Below are 16,536 nucleotides of genomic sequence, written 5' to 3'. Positions count from 1 at the left end.
ATTAGGTTTCACTTTTTATTTTCTCTTTGACTTTGAGCATGCTTCCAGCCTCTCACTTTTCTCATTTATAAAGCCTGATACCTACATTTTATGTTCACTGAAAAGATAAAATTATACAAACATATATACACAAGTGCATACAGCTAGCATTTAGCAGAGTATCTAACAGTTGTAAGTAATTAATAAACTGAGAGGCCCTTCCTGTGCTCTTCCCTCCAACAGCATTTCTAAGCTTGGTAGTTGCTAAGTTTTGATCTGACAACCTCTACAACTGGGGCTCCTTCACATTTAAAGTCCTCACTCCGAGGAGTTCTGCATCCAATGTATCTCTGCTGGAACTTTGAAACTAGAAGGGAATGCTGCCAAATCCTCTTATTGCTTTATTTGTAGTGCACTTGGATTCTGAAGAGGGAGTCTTAGCCGGGTGTAACCAAGTCCAAAGTCTGCGTGAGGGTGGAGCTGTGAGAGAAAAGCCTGGTGTCAGCTTTCTCCTTGCTGACATTTCATTCCTGATCCCTCTGCCCAGGTGTCTGTAAAGACCTTCCTCTCCTCCTGCCTTCTCACATGTCACTCCTGGCAGCCTCCTGTCTGTTGGGGCGCCTTCAGTTCCTTCCATCCTGACTTTCAAGAAATATTTCAAAAGACACTAAATAGAAACTGAAGGGAAAACAGCATATCCTGTAATAAAAATATGAAAACAAAGAAATGCGTGCGTTTACTGAACAGAAATCTCTCATCTGAGCAAAGCAGGATCACTCACTGACACCCAGAGGCCTTGGAGGTTATAGCGAGCCACTGACAGCCCTGCTGCAGTTCAAACGTGCAAATTACCTGATCCCAAACTGGCTCCTTGTAGAAGTGTAGACATTTCCCTTGATCCCACTCTGATTGGGCCTGGGGACAGGGTATTAAGTTTATATTACAGAATATCTTTGACTGGAGAGAATATGCAGAACAAAATATATTTTTTCAAAAGGAGGCATAAGATGGAAGACAGAAAAGCTGAGAAATACTATTCTAGCAACTTGGAACCCCCCCCCCCCCCGTTTTCCAAGGCAGGGCGGCAGAGAAGGAAATGAAAGGAGAAAGCTTGAGTAGAGTGAGAATAAGTCGCAGAGGGGCCAGCATTTGGTGAGTATAAATATTTGTGTTTTCTTGGCTTGTTACTGCATTTACCTTCAAATGTTTCAAGATGGGCTTTTGGCGACCTTTCATCCAGGTTCAGTGTTCTAAGAGGAGCATAGAAACGGTGACCTGATTTGAAAAAGCAGGGAGAACGTTTTCATGTGGGGAGCAGCAAACTTCTGGGTCATGGTGGAGCAGTTCGGACCAGCTACATCCCGCTTCCACCTATTTCGCACTCTTAGCCAAATCCTTCTACAACCCAAAGGCCAGCCCACTGAGACCCAGGGGATTCAGTGTTTGGCAGAAACAAAGAGTCCTTCCGGATTCTGTTTCTCTGAGGCGGGCCACGAGCTCTCAGAGCTCTCAGCCCATTTGTAGAGGCGAGATGATGGACATCCCTTGAGTCCAACGAGCTTCGAGCTATTTCTGGGTGGGGGCATCCAGTCAGTGGATGGCCCTCTAAACGCATTAGCCCCCTCCTAACCCACAAACCTCGGCCGAACCGAAGGCTAATCTATGAAAAAGCAACAATAACCGTCCAGAGACGGAGAAAATGATCTGCGTTCCGAAAGGGGAGCCCCTCTCCGCCAGGTCCCTCCTGTATCATAACCCTGCTGTTTCCCACACGCAAACAGCACTGTTTTGTGAATTCGCCTCTGGGGAACAATGGTGTCCACTCAGCCCCATACCCGGGTTTTCCCTTCCCCAGCTCCCACCTCGGCTAGGGGCCTCCCTGCGCCTGCCCCGGCTCGGCCCAGCACCCCGCACGCCGCCTGCAGCTCCGGTTCTACTTTCACTTTCGGTCCCTGTGCCGGCAAGGGCAGGGCAGGCTGCAGAGGAGCAAGGGCCAGCCAGCGTGGTCCGGAGCCCCAGGTACAGGGAGCCCCTCCCCAGTGCGCTCCGCTGGGAGGGGGCTACAGGGCTGGGCAAGGGCATGACCTGGGCATCCTCTCTGAGGGGGGAGGCCCCGGGGGCCTGGAGCAAGGGGAGGAGGAGGACCAGGAGGCTGCGTCTCGTGTGGCCTGGGGATCTGGGGATCGAGTCCACAGGGAGGGTGGCGTCCACAGGTAAGGTGGCGGGGTTGGCGCCAGCCCAGTACCGCTGCTGTCCTTGTCCCTCTTTTCTACTGGGAGATGGCCAGGAGCGCAGGGCCGGTGGTGGTCTTGCTCCACTCAGTCCCATGGCCAGGCGGCTGGCAGAAGCCTCCCTCTGCACTCGCTGGAGCCTGGGTTCCTGCCGGCGCCCGGTCCACCTGACACCTGAGTAGGGCCAAGTGGAGGGACCGGTGGACGGACGGTGGGGTTAGGCCAAGGAGGGTACCATGTGGCTAGTAGTCAGAGACTGGAACGCGGCTTTGGTTACTTCCAGGCGCAGGAGTGTTGTGGGAACCTCTGTGAGTGTCCTCAAGATCGTTTCTCTCCTTGCTTCTCCTGTACTTCTTGCCAGCAGTTTTCTGTCCTCACTTTGGCTCTGGCGCCGCCAGGGTTTATTCAGAGTTAAAACACTCCTGTTTGAGCAAATTAAAATTTCCGCTTTGGGTGCCTTTCTCACCAGTTGGACCTGCAAGTTAATTTCATAAGAAGGAGGAAGTGCAGACACTTCCTCACCCTTTTCATGGAGTTGTTTGTTTGTTTGTTTGTTTGAGGCCACATTCAGAAAGAATGCTTTGTTTTCTATTAAATGCACAGAATATTTGCTCTCAACTCAGGATGCGGTCAATAATTTCAAAAAATACTTCTAAAAATTGGCCAGCATTGTCTCTTTTTCCAAGACGTTGTAACTGTACTGTAGCACATTTTCAGGTGGGTCTAAATAGAAAAAAATTCCACTGTGTTAAATATCGAATTAATTCAACATCTGTATCATTTACCAGCAGTGACATGCTGTTATTAGGGCTTGTTAATTTCATTGTTCAGAGCATGTTGGAAGAAGGTCCTGTTGATGATGAATTTCACATCCCATAGTGTCCCAATAAAGGGAAGGTGACATAGCCCAGGATGAGTTGCCCCTGACTTCTTGTGTGAATGGGAAAAGTCACACTCACCAAAGGCAGTAAGGTTCCTAAAGTGTCTTGAACTCTTCCTGGCTATGAGGTAAGTTAAGTACTCCGTTACTGCCACATTTTCATCCACATTGATTGTGAAGAAGCTTTTAGTAAGATCAGATGACAAAGGAAGGTACTTTTTGAAACTTTAAAAGAGTGCAGTCAAGTACAGGAAATTCTTTTAAAACTCTTCTCTCTCTGTTCTCAATCTGTGTATATTTAACTGCCTTCTTGATGCTTCCCCTTGGATATCTCTTAGACATCACACATTCAATATATTTAAAACTAAACCTTGATTCCCTCTCCTCTCTTTTAAACCCATTCCACCTCTGGCCTTCCCATTTCAATAAAGGGCACCTATGACCACCCAGATGTTCATTTTAGAAACCTGGCAGCCATCCTGATAGTCCTGTCCTTTCACTCGCCACTTCTAATCCACCGTAAATATGGATGTTGAATATCTCCATCTCTCTGTGTCCCCAGCCCCCTGCCCTGATTTCTGTTGACATCACTCCAATACAAACCACCATCGTACTTACTCTGTCTAGACTACTTTCTAACTGGCCTTCCCTTCTTCTCAGTCCTCACACCCCACACAGCAACCAAGATGATTTTCTTAAGGCGTCAACCAGATCCTAAGGTCCCCGAGATCAAAATCCAGTGGCTTCTTATTGCCCCTAGGATAGAACCAAAATCCTTTGGATGCTTATAAGGCTGTGTGGTGGTCTGTCCCCAAAGATGCATCTTTCTGCCACATGTTGTGCTTCAGGTTCACTGGCCTTGTAAATAACTTGCACTCTCTCCTGACTCAGAGCTTGCAAAGATGTGTAGCATTCCCTCTGTCTGGAAACCTCTGTCTCTTTCTCTCCTTAGCTAACTTGCATTTGTCCTTGAAATCTCAGCTAAAAATCTCAGAAAGCCCCAGTGTGAGTCAGCCCTATTACTCTCTTTCAATATGTGCTGCTGTTTTCTTCATAGCTAATCATGATGGGTAACTATCTGTGTATATCTGTATTTGTGTAAATTAGTTAAAAATCACCCCACCCAACTATTATGCTTTTTGAGGTCAGGGATCTTGCTGCTTTGCATTGCCTTAGCAAAACCTTTGTACATGATAGGCCCTCAATAAATATCTTTGGAAAGAGTGATTGAAAATAGTTTAACTTATTTAATCTTAACTGCTGTCCTGTGAGACAGGTATCATCACATTTTACACAGGAAGAAAATGAAACTGGGATTAAGGAACCTGCCCAAGGTCACAGCCAGATTTTCTTTTCTGACTGTAAACCTAATAAATACATTATTAATTCAGTTATAATTATACATGGATGTATGTATAAATTCCAACATTTCTGCTGTCTACATCACATGTTGTATTTTGGTTTCCTGGCACTGCATCCTTCTGAGACACAACCATGTTCTCTTTGGCCTCTTCTTCTCCTGGACTCAACACTGCAAAGCCTTTGCTGTGAGGTACCACTGTCAAGCCCTTCAGCAGCTCATGAGCCTTGCTGTCAGCTCAGAACCAGTTAACGTTTTTGGATCTCCTCTTGGGCTATTGGAAAATCTTTGAGGACTCCCAGCGTCCTCACATGCCTGAACCTGTCACCTTCACTGTGCCCTCTAGCATCTTGGGGTGTGGTCCACACCCACTAAGCTACTGCCATCAGAAAGTCCAAGTGGAAGCATCGTACAAGTTCCCTTTATCTCTGGCCTTCCAACTTCAAGGCAAATTCATCATTCTGCCCCTACTCTTGGGCTCTGCCTGAGGAAGTGGTGGCAGGAAGTCTTTACTATCTTGGTGTTGAAACTTTATTCTTCTCCTCCACTTGCTCCTATCTCTGTGACTGGTAGCATCCTTTAGTTGGTTCTGAGACAAAAACAAAACATGAAACACAAAAAACCTGTTCTCCTTGTTCACTTTTCTGTTTCTTCTGGGTGATTCCTTTTGAACTGGGATTATGGTGTCTGCAAGTTTGACTGTCTCTATGGTGTTGGTATCTTTTCCTTTTAGCCAACAGATCTGTTCCTGGGAAAGCAGGAGGTAAGTACCGATAGCTGTGTGTTTGGGGAGGGAGCAGGAGGAAGTGAGGTGGGGGGATGGCACATCAGTTATTACCAAGAAGTAGTGGCTGCCACATAGGAATCAAGGGATAGGACCATGGTTTGGTGACAAGAATTGTCTAGTAGGTTCCTCAATCTGGCTCTTTAGTAGAATGTTTGGGAAGTTTAAAAAAAAATTCTGATGCCCTGACTTCATCATCATAGGTTCCAATTTAATTGTTCTACCTTGAGGTCCAGGCATCAGTCATTTTAAAAACTTCCTAGATGACATTAATATTCAGTCAAAGTTGAGAACAACTCACACAGAGGGAGAAGCCAGGATACCACTATCATTATGATAACCCAAAGCTCATGAACAGGGGACCCCTCCTGGCAAACAGCTATTATAGAGGGGATTTTGTCTAAGAGAGGAAAGGGTATGTTGGTTCCCCTGGCATGGATTGCCACCTCCCTTAAAATTTTCATTCCTTTTGTGTACCATGCCTTTAAAATACAGTGCAAATATGTTCTGCCCTGTGACTCATAGGTTCTTAAGCATCATCTTGGAGTCACTCCCCTCCTTGCCTTGTGAATAGTCATTCTCCATCAAGTTCTGCTGGGATTCCCTTCTGTCGACATCAATGGCCTGAACAGCCCTGTACTCACTCCTTTGGTATTGTAGCTCCTGCTCTGGCTTGCTCTACCTGCAGCGCTTTTGATGCCTTTCCTTCTAAATCCAACATATCCTTCCCAAGTGCCCTTTCAAGTGCCCTTAAATGATGCACTTATATGAAGGCATTTCAGCATCACTCTGTCCCTTTGGAAATACCATTCCATTTTCCCTTAGTCCTCTCTTTCATTATTACTCTTTTGCAAATATTTATTTTTTACCGAAGTATAGTTGATTTATAATGTTGTGTTAGTTTCAGGTGTACAGCTTTAGTGATACATATATATCTATACCTATACTTTTTCAGACTTTCGTCCCTTATAGGTTATTACAAAATACTGAGTGTGGTTCCCTGTGCTATACAGTAGGCTCTTGCTAGTTATCTACTTTGTATATAGGAGTGGGTATATGCTAATCCCAACCTCCTAATTTATCACTTCTCCCACTTTCCCCTTAAGTAACCATAAATTGTTTACTATGTGAATCTCTTTCTGTTTTGTAACTAAGTTCATTTGTATCTTTTTTTTGAAGATTCCACATATATGCAATATCATATGTTGTCTTTCTCTGTCTTACTTCTCTTAGGATGATCATCTCTAGATCCATCTATGTTGCTGCAAATAGCATTATTTCATTCTTTTTTATAGCTGAGTGATATTCCATTTTGTGTGTGTGTGTGTGTGTGTGTGTGTGTGTAGCGTCCTCTTGATCGATTCATCTGTAAGTAGACATTGAGATTGCTTCCATGTCTTGGCTACTGTAAATAGTGCTTCTCTGAACATTGGGGTGCATGTTATGGTTTTCTCCAGACAGATGCCCAGGAGTGAGATTGCTGGATCATATGGTAGTTGTATTTTTAGTTTTTAAGGAGCCTCTATACTGTTTTCTATACTGGTTGTATCATTTTACATTCCCACCTTTTTGCCACACCCTCTCCAGCATTTATTGTTTGTATACTTTTTGATAATGGCCATTCTGACTGGTTTGAGGTGATGCCCCATTGTAGTTTTTTTTGTTGTTGTTTTTAGGGCTGCACCCACAGCATATGGAAGTCCCCAAGCTAGGTGTTGAATTGGAGCTGCAGCTGCCAGCATACATCACAACCACAGCAACACCAGATCCAAGCTACATCTGAGACCTATGCTGCTGCTTGCAGCAATGCTCGATTCTTAACCCACTGAGTGAGGCCGAGAATCAACTTGCATCTTCTTAACCTGCTGAGCCATGATGGGAACCCCTACCTCATTGTAGTTTTGGTTTGTATTTCTCTAATAATTAATGTTGTTGAGCATCTCTTCTTTTCTTTTTTTTTTTTTTTTTTTTTTTTTTTTTTTTTTGGCCGTCTGTATGTCTTCTTTGGGTAAATGTCTATTTACGTTTTTTAATAGAATTTTTTAATGGGGCTGTTCTTAAAGCACCACCCCACCCTTTCTCTCTTGTGTTTTATTCTTTATGTAGAAATGTTTTCTACCCTTCCAGATTTTTTAAGTCCTTGATTATGAGATTTGTGTCTTGTGCATTCCCACATCCCACACAAGTACTGGGGACACAGCCTTGTGTGTAGCATGCACCCACCACATATTTGTTGTATAGATTGTAAGAGACGGTCCAGGTGATTGATATGATTGTCACAAACTATCAAGAAAGTTACCATAAATTCTTTTAAGTCATCCTTGGCTAAATAAATATTAAATCAGCTTCGGTCATGACAATTTGACAAAGATGCTGGTGTTATTAAGGGTTACTATTGTGCATACTTGCCTTTTCCCTTCTCACTCCTGAGCACCTATGTTTCTTTCCTATGCTTCCTGCGTTTTAGGAACTCTCTACTTTGTAAGCTTAGTGGGAAGCAAGGCCTGTCTCCCATTGCAGAAGCTGTGAAGTTCAGATTCCTGCTTTATCCACCTTCCTGCCTAGTGCTGTGGATACTTCACTACTGCTGAAACAGTGCACAGTTGTGGGGGCAGTGGAGACCTCACTCTGGTGGTGGCTTCAGGGGTGTCAGCATCTAATCTTCAGGCAGTAGGGCGGTTTCCTCTAAGGTCCAGGGTGGATAGGGAGTGGTTACCTGGTCAGCTGTTTCTCTGCTATGTTTTTGGCTGTCTGTCCTTGCCTGTTTCATGTGCCTGGTTTCCCAAATGACGTGGCAACTCCATGACCCATTTAGTGAACTACTCAGGATCTGCAGCTAGACCTTGTTCTTGCTTTCAGTAGACAACCCTGACTGATAGAGTTAATTTAAACCTTGAAAGCCAAATGATGCTTTTTAGTAGGTGTTAATGGCTTGCTAACCACTAACTTCTTTCTTCTATGACTCAGTAACATAGGGAAGGTAATTTTACTTTGGGAAAAACCTAGTACTTTTGAAAGTTTGTATCTATGTCTGTTAATGCTGGGTGGATCTGTTCTGAAATGATGCTGTCTTAATAATACTTTAGTGACTTTTTTTTTTCCTTTTTATGTATTTGTGCCACTAGGTAGTTCAAGCAAGAAGATGGTATTTTTGTCCATCAAATGGCCGTTTGGAACCATGTCCTTTCTACTTTGGTCATTGTTGTGTCTCATAACTGTGTTCACTCCATCCTGGTGTCAGAGCAGTGAAACTACACCTCCAAAAGCTAGTAACGGGGTACCGTTTCCTTGGAATAAAATGCGGCTCCCTGAGCACATCATCCCAGCTCACTACAATCTCATTATTCACGCTAACCTCACCACTCTGACTTTTGCGGGAACCACAGAAATAGAAATCACAGCCAGCAAGCCCACCAGTACCATCATCCTGCATAGTCACCGCCTGCAAATATCTAAGGCCGCCCTGAGGAAGGGGGCTGGCGAGGGACAGTCTGAAGAGCCGCTGAAGTCCTGGAACACCCGCCTCTGGAGCAGATCGCGCTCCTGGCTCCTGAGCCTCTGGTGGTTGGGCTCCTGTACACCATTGTCATAGAATATGCTGGCAATCTTTCTGAGAGTTTCCATGGATTTTATAAAAGCACCTACAGAACCAAGGAAGGGGAAGTGAGGTATTTTTTGTCTTTTTTTTTTTTTTTTTTTAAGTTCAAGGGCTACCCATACTGAATTTATGGTTGCAGGTGTATTGTCTTCTAAAATTCCCTTGAATTCTTTGCTTTTTGTTTTGTATCTCTTTGTAGATTTTATAGTTGCTTATAGTTTTTTCCTTTTGGGGGGGGGGAAATCTCATTTTTTTTTTTTCTGTTTGAACTAATTTTCTATCCTCCAGCACTATCAGAGTAAATACTTGTTTTTTGAATTAGATTTCTGGGCTATAATACATGTTTGAATTTCCATTGGCCTGTGTGCTAGTTTCCAAGGGCTGTTAAAACCAGGTACGTAAACTGGATGGCTTAGAACAATAGCAATTTATTCTCTGACAGTTCTGGAGGCTAGAAGACCAAGATCAGAGTGTCAGCGGGCCCACGCTCTCTAAATCTCTGAATCAGATCCTTCCTTGCCTCTTGCTACTTTGAGGGCCATCACTCTTTGACTTTCCTTGCTTGTAGCCACATCAATCAGATCTCTGCCTCTGTTGTCACATGGCCATTCACCAAATTTCCCTCTTATAAGAACACCAGTTATATTGGATTGGGGCTTGACCTTATAGCCTCCTCCAAACTTGATTACATCTGTAAAGACCCTATTTCTGAATAAAGTTACATGGATATTAGGTAGTAAGACTTCAGTATATCTTTTGGGAGAATACAATTCAACCCATAACAGCCTGTTAGAGAAAATATTTTTGTCTCAGGACTTTTGTAGGGATCCTCTCCTGCCTTGCTTTAGTTCTGTGTTTAAGAAGATAATTTATTTGGGGAGATTTTTATGCTAAATTTTAAAATCAAATTTCATTCATTAGTAGATTATACTAACTTATTTTTCTGATTTTCTGAGGTAAAAGTAGTCAGATACTACCGAAAATATTTTTTTTTTAAGTAAAATGTAGGAGTTCCCCTTGTGGCTCAGCAGGTTAAGGACCCAACTAGTATCCTTGAGGATACGGGTTTGATCCCTGGCCTCGCTCAGTGGATTAAGGATCTGATATTGCTGCAAACTGCAGCATAGGTTGCAGTTGCGGCTCTGACCTGGCATTGCTGTGGCTGTGGTGTAGGCTGGCAGCTGCAGCTCCAACTTGACCCCTCGCCCGGAAACTTTCATATGCTGTGGATTCAGCCATAAAAAGGAAAGAAAAAAAAAAAGGAAAATATATCCTCATTATAGCTCCTAGAAATAGCTACTACTTCTCTTATAGAGAACATCCTTTAGATTTTTTCTGACCATGCATACACTATTTTATGTAAAAGGAACCATGTTATATTTTCTGTTTCACAAGGGGTTTTATTTAATATGTTAAGATGTATTTTATACAGATGACTATCACTATACATCATTTAATGACTTTATTAAAATGTATGTTTCTGTGTTGACTTATTTAACTAATCCCTTGTGGGTGGATGTTAGATTGTTTGCAGTCTTTCAGCATTAGCAACACTTTGACAAAATCTTTCTAAATCATTTATTGAGAATAAGTGCCTAGAAGTAAAATTGCTAAGTCAAAGGGTCAACAAATTTTGCCCTAGCCCTCTCCTCTAACTAATACTATTGGCAATTTTATTGGAAATTCCTTTAGAGCCAAAAAACCAAGAGGCTTTTCCCTTTAAATTTATTTCACATTGATTATCAAGGAAGTTGAGCAGCCTGTTTTTTTACTTCTCTTTCAGTCTGTGATAGCTTTTGCCATATAAAAGACTTTCTGGTAGTGTGATTCATCAAGCTTATAATAACTTTAGTCAATTAAAAAATGAACACACAGTCCCTGATGCTTCATGCTGTATTTTTATTTCACATGCCATGATTTTAGGATATTGCATCAACACAGTTTGAACCTACTTCAGCCAGAATGGCCTTTCCCTGCTTTGATGAACCTGCTTTCAAAGCAAGCTTTTCAATCAAGATCAGACGGGAACCAAGGCACCTTGCCATCTCCAATATGCCATTGGTGAGTCTAAACTCCTGTGTATCTACCCAAGAGAAAAATTCATTGATTTGCTGTGATTTGCATTGCCCAAACAATAGTTAACATTCAGGTCCCTGTTTTGTTTGTTTTATTACCTGACAACTAACTTTCTTTCCACTTTCAACCCATGCTATTGTTTCAAGCAATAATTTATTTGTAGTCATAGAAAAAAATTGTCCCTAAAACAGGCAAAATTTCAGCAAGAGTAACATTGATGGTTATCAATGTTCATGAGAGGGAACCTGTGTAAGGAATTCAGGTCAGGTTTAAGTGAGAGTAAAGCATTTTCACTCTCATTTTATCATAGGATCTTTTAAAAGAATTTTAAAGAAAATCCTTTGTCAAATGAGGCCATATTTCTATGATAGTTATTTTTCATAATATGTACTAATATTAGCTATACAGTTTGTAACTATGGCATCTTTTAAGAATATTAGGGTAGTAAAAGTAAGCAATTATAGATAGTTTAGTTGCCTTTAGAGAAATCATTATCCCCCCGTTCCGAAGCAGATGTGGACAGTGTGCCCTCTGATTTTTAGAAGTGGCAAGAAGACCTCACCAAATGAATAAAACTATTCAGTAATGAATAAAACTGCCCACTACTACTGCTGGAATCCTGGGAGTCTGCTACCATTGAGAAACCATCAGTTGAGCTATTATTGTACCACTATACATAACAAGCCCTAAAGCACATGTATCCTTGGTTCAAAGAAGCTCATTGAGATGAGACTGAGGGTGCAATAGGTTTTGCCCAGAGTGCAGAAGGGTACGGCACCTCATCCCTGTGCTGACCAGGGAAGCCGTATCTTGACATGAAAGGACACAGAGACCCACAAACCAATCTCTAGTACAACATTTCTTACCCTTTAGTTTCTGAGAAGTTTTGTACTAGAGCTTGGTTTGTGGCTCTCTACTACAGTTAGAATGGATAAGCAATGAGATCCTACTGTACAGCACAGGAAACTATATCCAATCTGTTGGGATAGAACATGATAGAAGATAGTATGAGAAAAAGAATATGATTGGGTCACTATGCCATACAGCAGAAATTGATGCAACACTGTAAATCAACTATACTCTAATAGAAATAAAATAATTAAAAATTTTTCTCAACCTTTAAAAATCTATATTGCTGAAACCCTTAAGAACATCTTAAAGCAGATTCCGACACACACACCCCCACCAGAAGGCTGTAAAAAAGCTCACTTTGCAAATCCCTAACAGCCAAGAACTTGTATCTCTCTCCCACCACATTAGAATTTAGAGAGACAAAAACCAGTTATGCCATTTTCCTAAATAAATTTGAGATAGAGAAAATGCTTTTTCAAATTATATTCCCCCTTGCCCACCAAATATTAAGATATTGCTGCCTGGGGTGGGAGTGAGTTTACTAATTAGAAAATTACAGTTTAAGGAGAATAAAGGAACAGGGGAGGTTTTGAAATGGAGAGACGACCCACTAAATAAGATTGTGGATAATTTATAGGCTTGCATGGGAAAGGCCGAGCCACAGAGGCTTCCCAAAGATGCTGGAGTTTAAATCAGGCATGTCCAGGACCTACGTGTTGAGTATCGTAAAATCTCTAATGTAATCCTGTCCCTGGACAGGGAAGCCCTCCACGTGGCAGAAATCTAGCAGGACTGGCTGAACTCAGGCTGCAGACGTGGGGTATAGGGGAAGGACAGTGGGGTATCAAAGTTTCATTTTGGAGGCTAGAAAAGTAAATATACCTTTGGAACATTGAAGTGTTTGGGACAGGAGTTAATCACATCTTAATTTGAGTTTGTTTAATTAGCCTACTTTCCTACAAAAATCAGCACAACTTTAGGAATAGACATTTTTGTTTGAGATGGGTAGAAGGCATAACAAGAAAGATAGGAGTTCCCGTCATGGCTCAGTGGATAACGAACCCGACTAGGATCCATGAGGGATGCGGATTCGATCTCTGGCCTCGATCAGTGAGTTAAGGATCTGGCATTGCCGTGAGCTGTGGTGTAGGTTGCAGAGGCAACTCAAATCCCTAGTTGCTGTGGCTGTGGTGTAGGCTGGCAGCTGTAGCTCCGATTTGATCCCTAGCCTGGAAACCTCTATATGCTGTGGGTAGATCCTGAAAAAGAAAAAGAAAAAAAAAATTAAAAATTAAAAAAAAAAAAAAGGTAATTTGGGTTCTTTCAAGAGTAAACCTAGGTTGACTATCAGAGTCAGGGTTGGAATGATCAAAAGGTGAGTGACAGGCATCACAGCTTGTGACTGGCAGGTATTAAAAGAAGGATAGAGCACAGAAATAGAGGTGGAAATAATTAGAAAAATGCTTGTGTTAACATGCAATTTCTCAGACTAGTTCTGGCTGGCCTTTTCTCCAAGGTCCTGCCCAGTGCTTTCTGTTGGCTGCAGTATGAAGCTTGCTTCTCTGGAAGCTGGCCTCATAAACCATAATCCTGACACCGCTTCCATACTCCGCAAGGCTGCTCTCTCAATGCACTGAGAAACTGATTCCAATGAAGCAAATCAGAGTTTGGAGGAGACTTTTCAGGGTCAGGCCCAGGCACGGGCTACTGTCAGTGGTTTAGGAAAGTAGAAGCTCATTTTAGGTTGTCTGTTTTTTGCTGTGAGACATTTCCCAGTTAGATCTTCTTATACCTTGTATGTAAATGCAAGTGGACCACATCTTGGAAAAACCAGCAATTTTTGTTGTGCTTCGTCCCATACATGTTATCAGTCCTCATGTGCCAAATATGAGTCAGTTTGTGTTCATCTGGATTATTTAAAAGTAACTAAGTGGTGATGGTTGCATAACTGTGAATATAATAAAAACCACTGAATTATGTACTTTAAAATGATGAATGTTATGGTGTATGGATTATATCTCAATAAAAAAGAATTGTAGTAGAATGGTTTGGCCTTAATATCTAAGTTATAGTCAGATATTGGAAAGAGAAATTTTAAAATTATTATACACATGTCATGTCATATACTTTCAATATATCTTTTAGGAAATTGCTCTTTATAAAATTCTTTCAATGTCTTAGGGAATTTGGATTATTTGATGATTTTAGTTATTTTGATTTTAGGTGAAATCGTAACTCTTGCTGAAGGACTTGTAGAAGACCATTTTGATGTCTCTGTGAAGATGAGCACCTACCTGGTGGCCTTCATTGTTTCAGATTTTAAGTCTATTAGCAAGATGACCAAGAGTGGAGTCAAGGTGAGCCTGTGATTGTCAACATAGGGTGACCAGCTTGTCCTGGTCTGCCTGGGCCTATCCTGATTTTGAAAGTGGATGTCCCTCATCCTAGGAACCCCCTTTGTCTTAGGAAAACCATTTGGTTGGTCATCCCATTGTCACAGATGCTCCTGTTTACTGTGGGGGTTCTAATTTGGTGAGGCTTGGCCTGGCCAGGGTCATGGTCCTGGCTCCACCACTAACTGGCTTTCTGCTCCTTTGGGCCCAGCTCCCTTTGAAAGTTAGCATATACTTCTTTAAAATGTGTATGTTGGACTGGATCCTGCCATGGTTTCTAAGGTTGCTTCTGTTTATAACTTTCTGCAGTTTGAAAGTGAATGTCACAACTATCTGAGCAGGGAATTTCTAGCCATGGGAAGAAAGTAAGATAGAGCAGTCTGCTTGGAGTATTTTTTGGGGGGTGGGGGGGAAAGACTGCACTTGCAGCATATGAAAGTTCTTGGGCCAGGAATCGAACACATGCCACAGCAGCAACCTGAGTTGCTGCAGTGACAACACCAAATCTTTAAACCACTGCACCCCAAGAGAACTCGTGTTGGAGTATTAAATGGCTCTAGGGAGAGCATTTGGGCCGGGAAACCCTGGGGTACTAGAGAAAAAGATTTTTTTTCAAGGAACACTTGCCATTATCTGGGTATCACTGCATAGTGAACAGCCTACACAACAATATACTGTGGCTCTGAATGCAAATAAAATGTTTGGAGAGGAGGTGAGGGATAATTTATTTGGAATTACCTCATTTATTTGCACTGGTTTTCCCTGAGGCCTGAGTAGTTAGTGTTCCTCCACTGAATTGCCTTTTGTTGCTGTAGGGCTGAGGCTTCTTATCCTTGTGGAGATATCTCTACTGACCTGAGGATATGAAGATGATGCTTGAGACTTGGATGTAGGGAGCCATCTCAGTTCAGCAGTGAAACTATTAGCAAAAACACCCATCCACCGACTTGCTCACTTTCATGAACCCTTTATGCATGATCATTTTTATGTGTCTTCCATGCTGTGCTATTGTGATTTATAATAATAAATACGCATTTGGTCTTCAGGCTGATTCTGGCACAGAGCTCTTAAAACTCAGAATTTCCTAAGTGGTAAGGGTGATAACGGTGTCTCTTTTCATGTTAATGAGGTGACAGTTGGACAGCTCCTAGGTAACCTAGGGGTGGGGACTAGGTCAGGGAACCAACCATGTGATTGGAGGGTTGGAACTTTGAGCCCTATACCATGACCTTCAGCAGGAGACTGAGTTCAGTCACCAGTGGTCAATGATTTAATCAATCCTGCCTGTGCAGTGAAGCCTCCATAAAAACCCAAAAGGATGGCTTCTGAGACCTTGGTGAACCAGTGGAAGTGCTGGGAGAGTGGCTTGCTCGGTGAAGGCATGGAAGCTCCACACCCTTTCTCCATACCTTGTCCTAGCACATCTCTTCCACGTGGCTGTTCCTGAGTTATATTTGTCTATAATGGATTGGTAATCCGTAAGCAAAATGTTTCTCTGAGTTCTTTGAGCTGCTCTAGCAAATCAGTCAGACCCTAGGAGGGGGTCCTTGGACCCTCCATCCTATAGCTGCTAGGTCAGAAGCACAGGAGATTACCTGGACTTTTCATTCATGTCTGATGTGGGGGTAGGGAGCAGTCTTGTTAAGACTGACTCCTTGACCTGTGGAATCTGACACTATCTCCAGGTTGTGTCAGAATTGAATTGAAATATAGGACACCCCATGGATAATGTCTTGGAGGTGTGAGGAAACCCACCCCCCCAACCTTCACCCACATTGGATCTGGGTCCTCAAACCCCTTTTTATGCACCACATATCTTTAGTCTTTTTATTTTTTAAAACACATTAACATATATTGTATGTTATGTTTAGTAATTGTCATATGTGAAGTCTTTTTGTAGCTGGTTCTGTGGTTTGTTGCTTTTGCTTGCTTTTGCTCACAGTGTCTTGTTCCTCTGTGTATATTGTACATTGCATCTGTAAACTTTTATTACCTGAGTTGAAGCTGGATTTTTTTTCCAGAGAGCATTTGTATTTGTTCCTGTCAGGTGACTGGGAGTACTTTATAGCCTTGGGATCACTTTAAATTATGGCTTCAGGTTTTTGGACCTTCTGGTTATTGGGGGGTGGTTAGCTGATAAGTGGTATGAAGGTTATCTTTTGGCCACAGACTCTCTGAGGAGATTCTCCTGTTCTCCCCCATACAGAACGAAGGTTTGAATAAGGCATTCTATCCCTTGCAGTCTTCTTGAGGAAGGGAGTTATTATTTCTAGTTTCCCCTTACAGTAAGGGCTCAGTCCTTTGGGGTCCAGCTTTATGCAGGGTACATTTCCTCTTAGGTTTCCTATCTTGGGCAGGCTCTGGACTTTGTCTCCTTATCCTC

General features: G+C 42.4%; 1 protein-coding gene across 1 annotated transcript in view; it reads left to right on the top strand.

Moving 5' to 3' along the window:
* The window catches only part of ERAP1 (endoplasmic reticulum aminopeptidase 1), a 36,639-nt gene continuing 22,172 nt past the window's right edge, over positions 2,070–16,536 (top strand). The window contains 6 exon segments of the mRNA XM_021085396.1: positions 2,070–2,192; positions 8,360–8,737; positions 8,740–8,897; positions 9,297–9,302; positions 10,756–10,897; positions 13,984–14,117. Of these exon segments, the coding sequence (XP_020941055.1) occupies positions 8,377–8,737; positions 8,740–8,897; positions 9,297–9,302; positions 10,756–10,897; positions 13,984–14,117 (801 nt within the window). The 5' untranslated portion in view covers positions 2,070–2,192; positions 8,360–8,376.

Source organism: Sus scrofa, chromosome 2 (genome assembly GCF_000003025.6).
Source record: "Sus scrofa isolate TJ Tabasco breed Duroc chromosome 2, Sscrofa11.1, whole genome shotgun sequence".
Taxonomy (NCBI): Eukaryota; Metazoa; Chordata; class Mammalia; order Artiodactyla; family Suidae; genus Sus; species Sus scrofa.
Note: the sequence above shows the minus strand (reverse complement) of the source record. Positions and strands in the feature narration are given on the sequence as shown.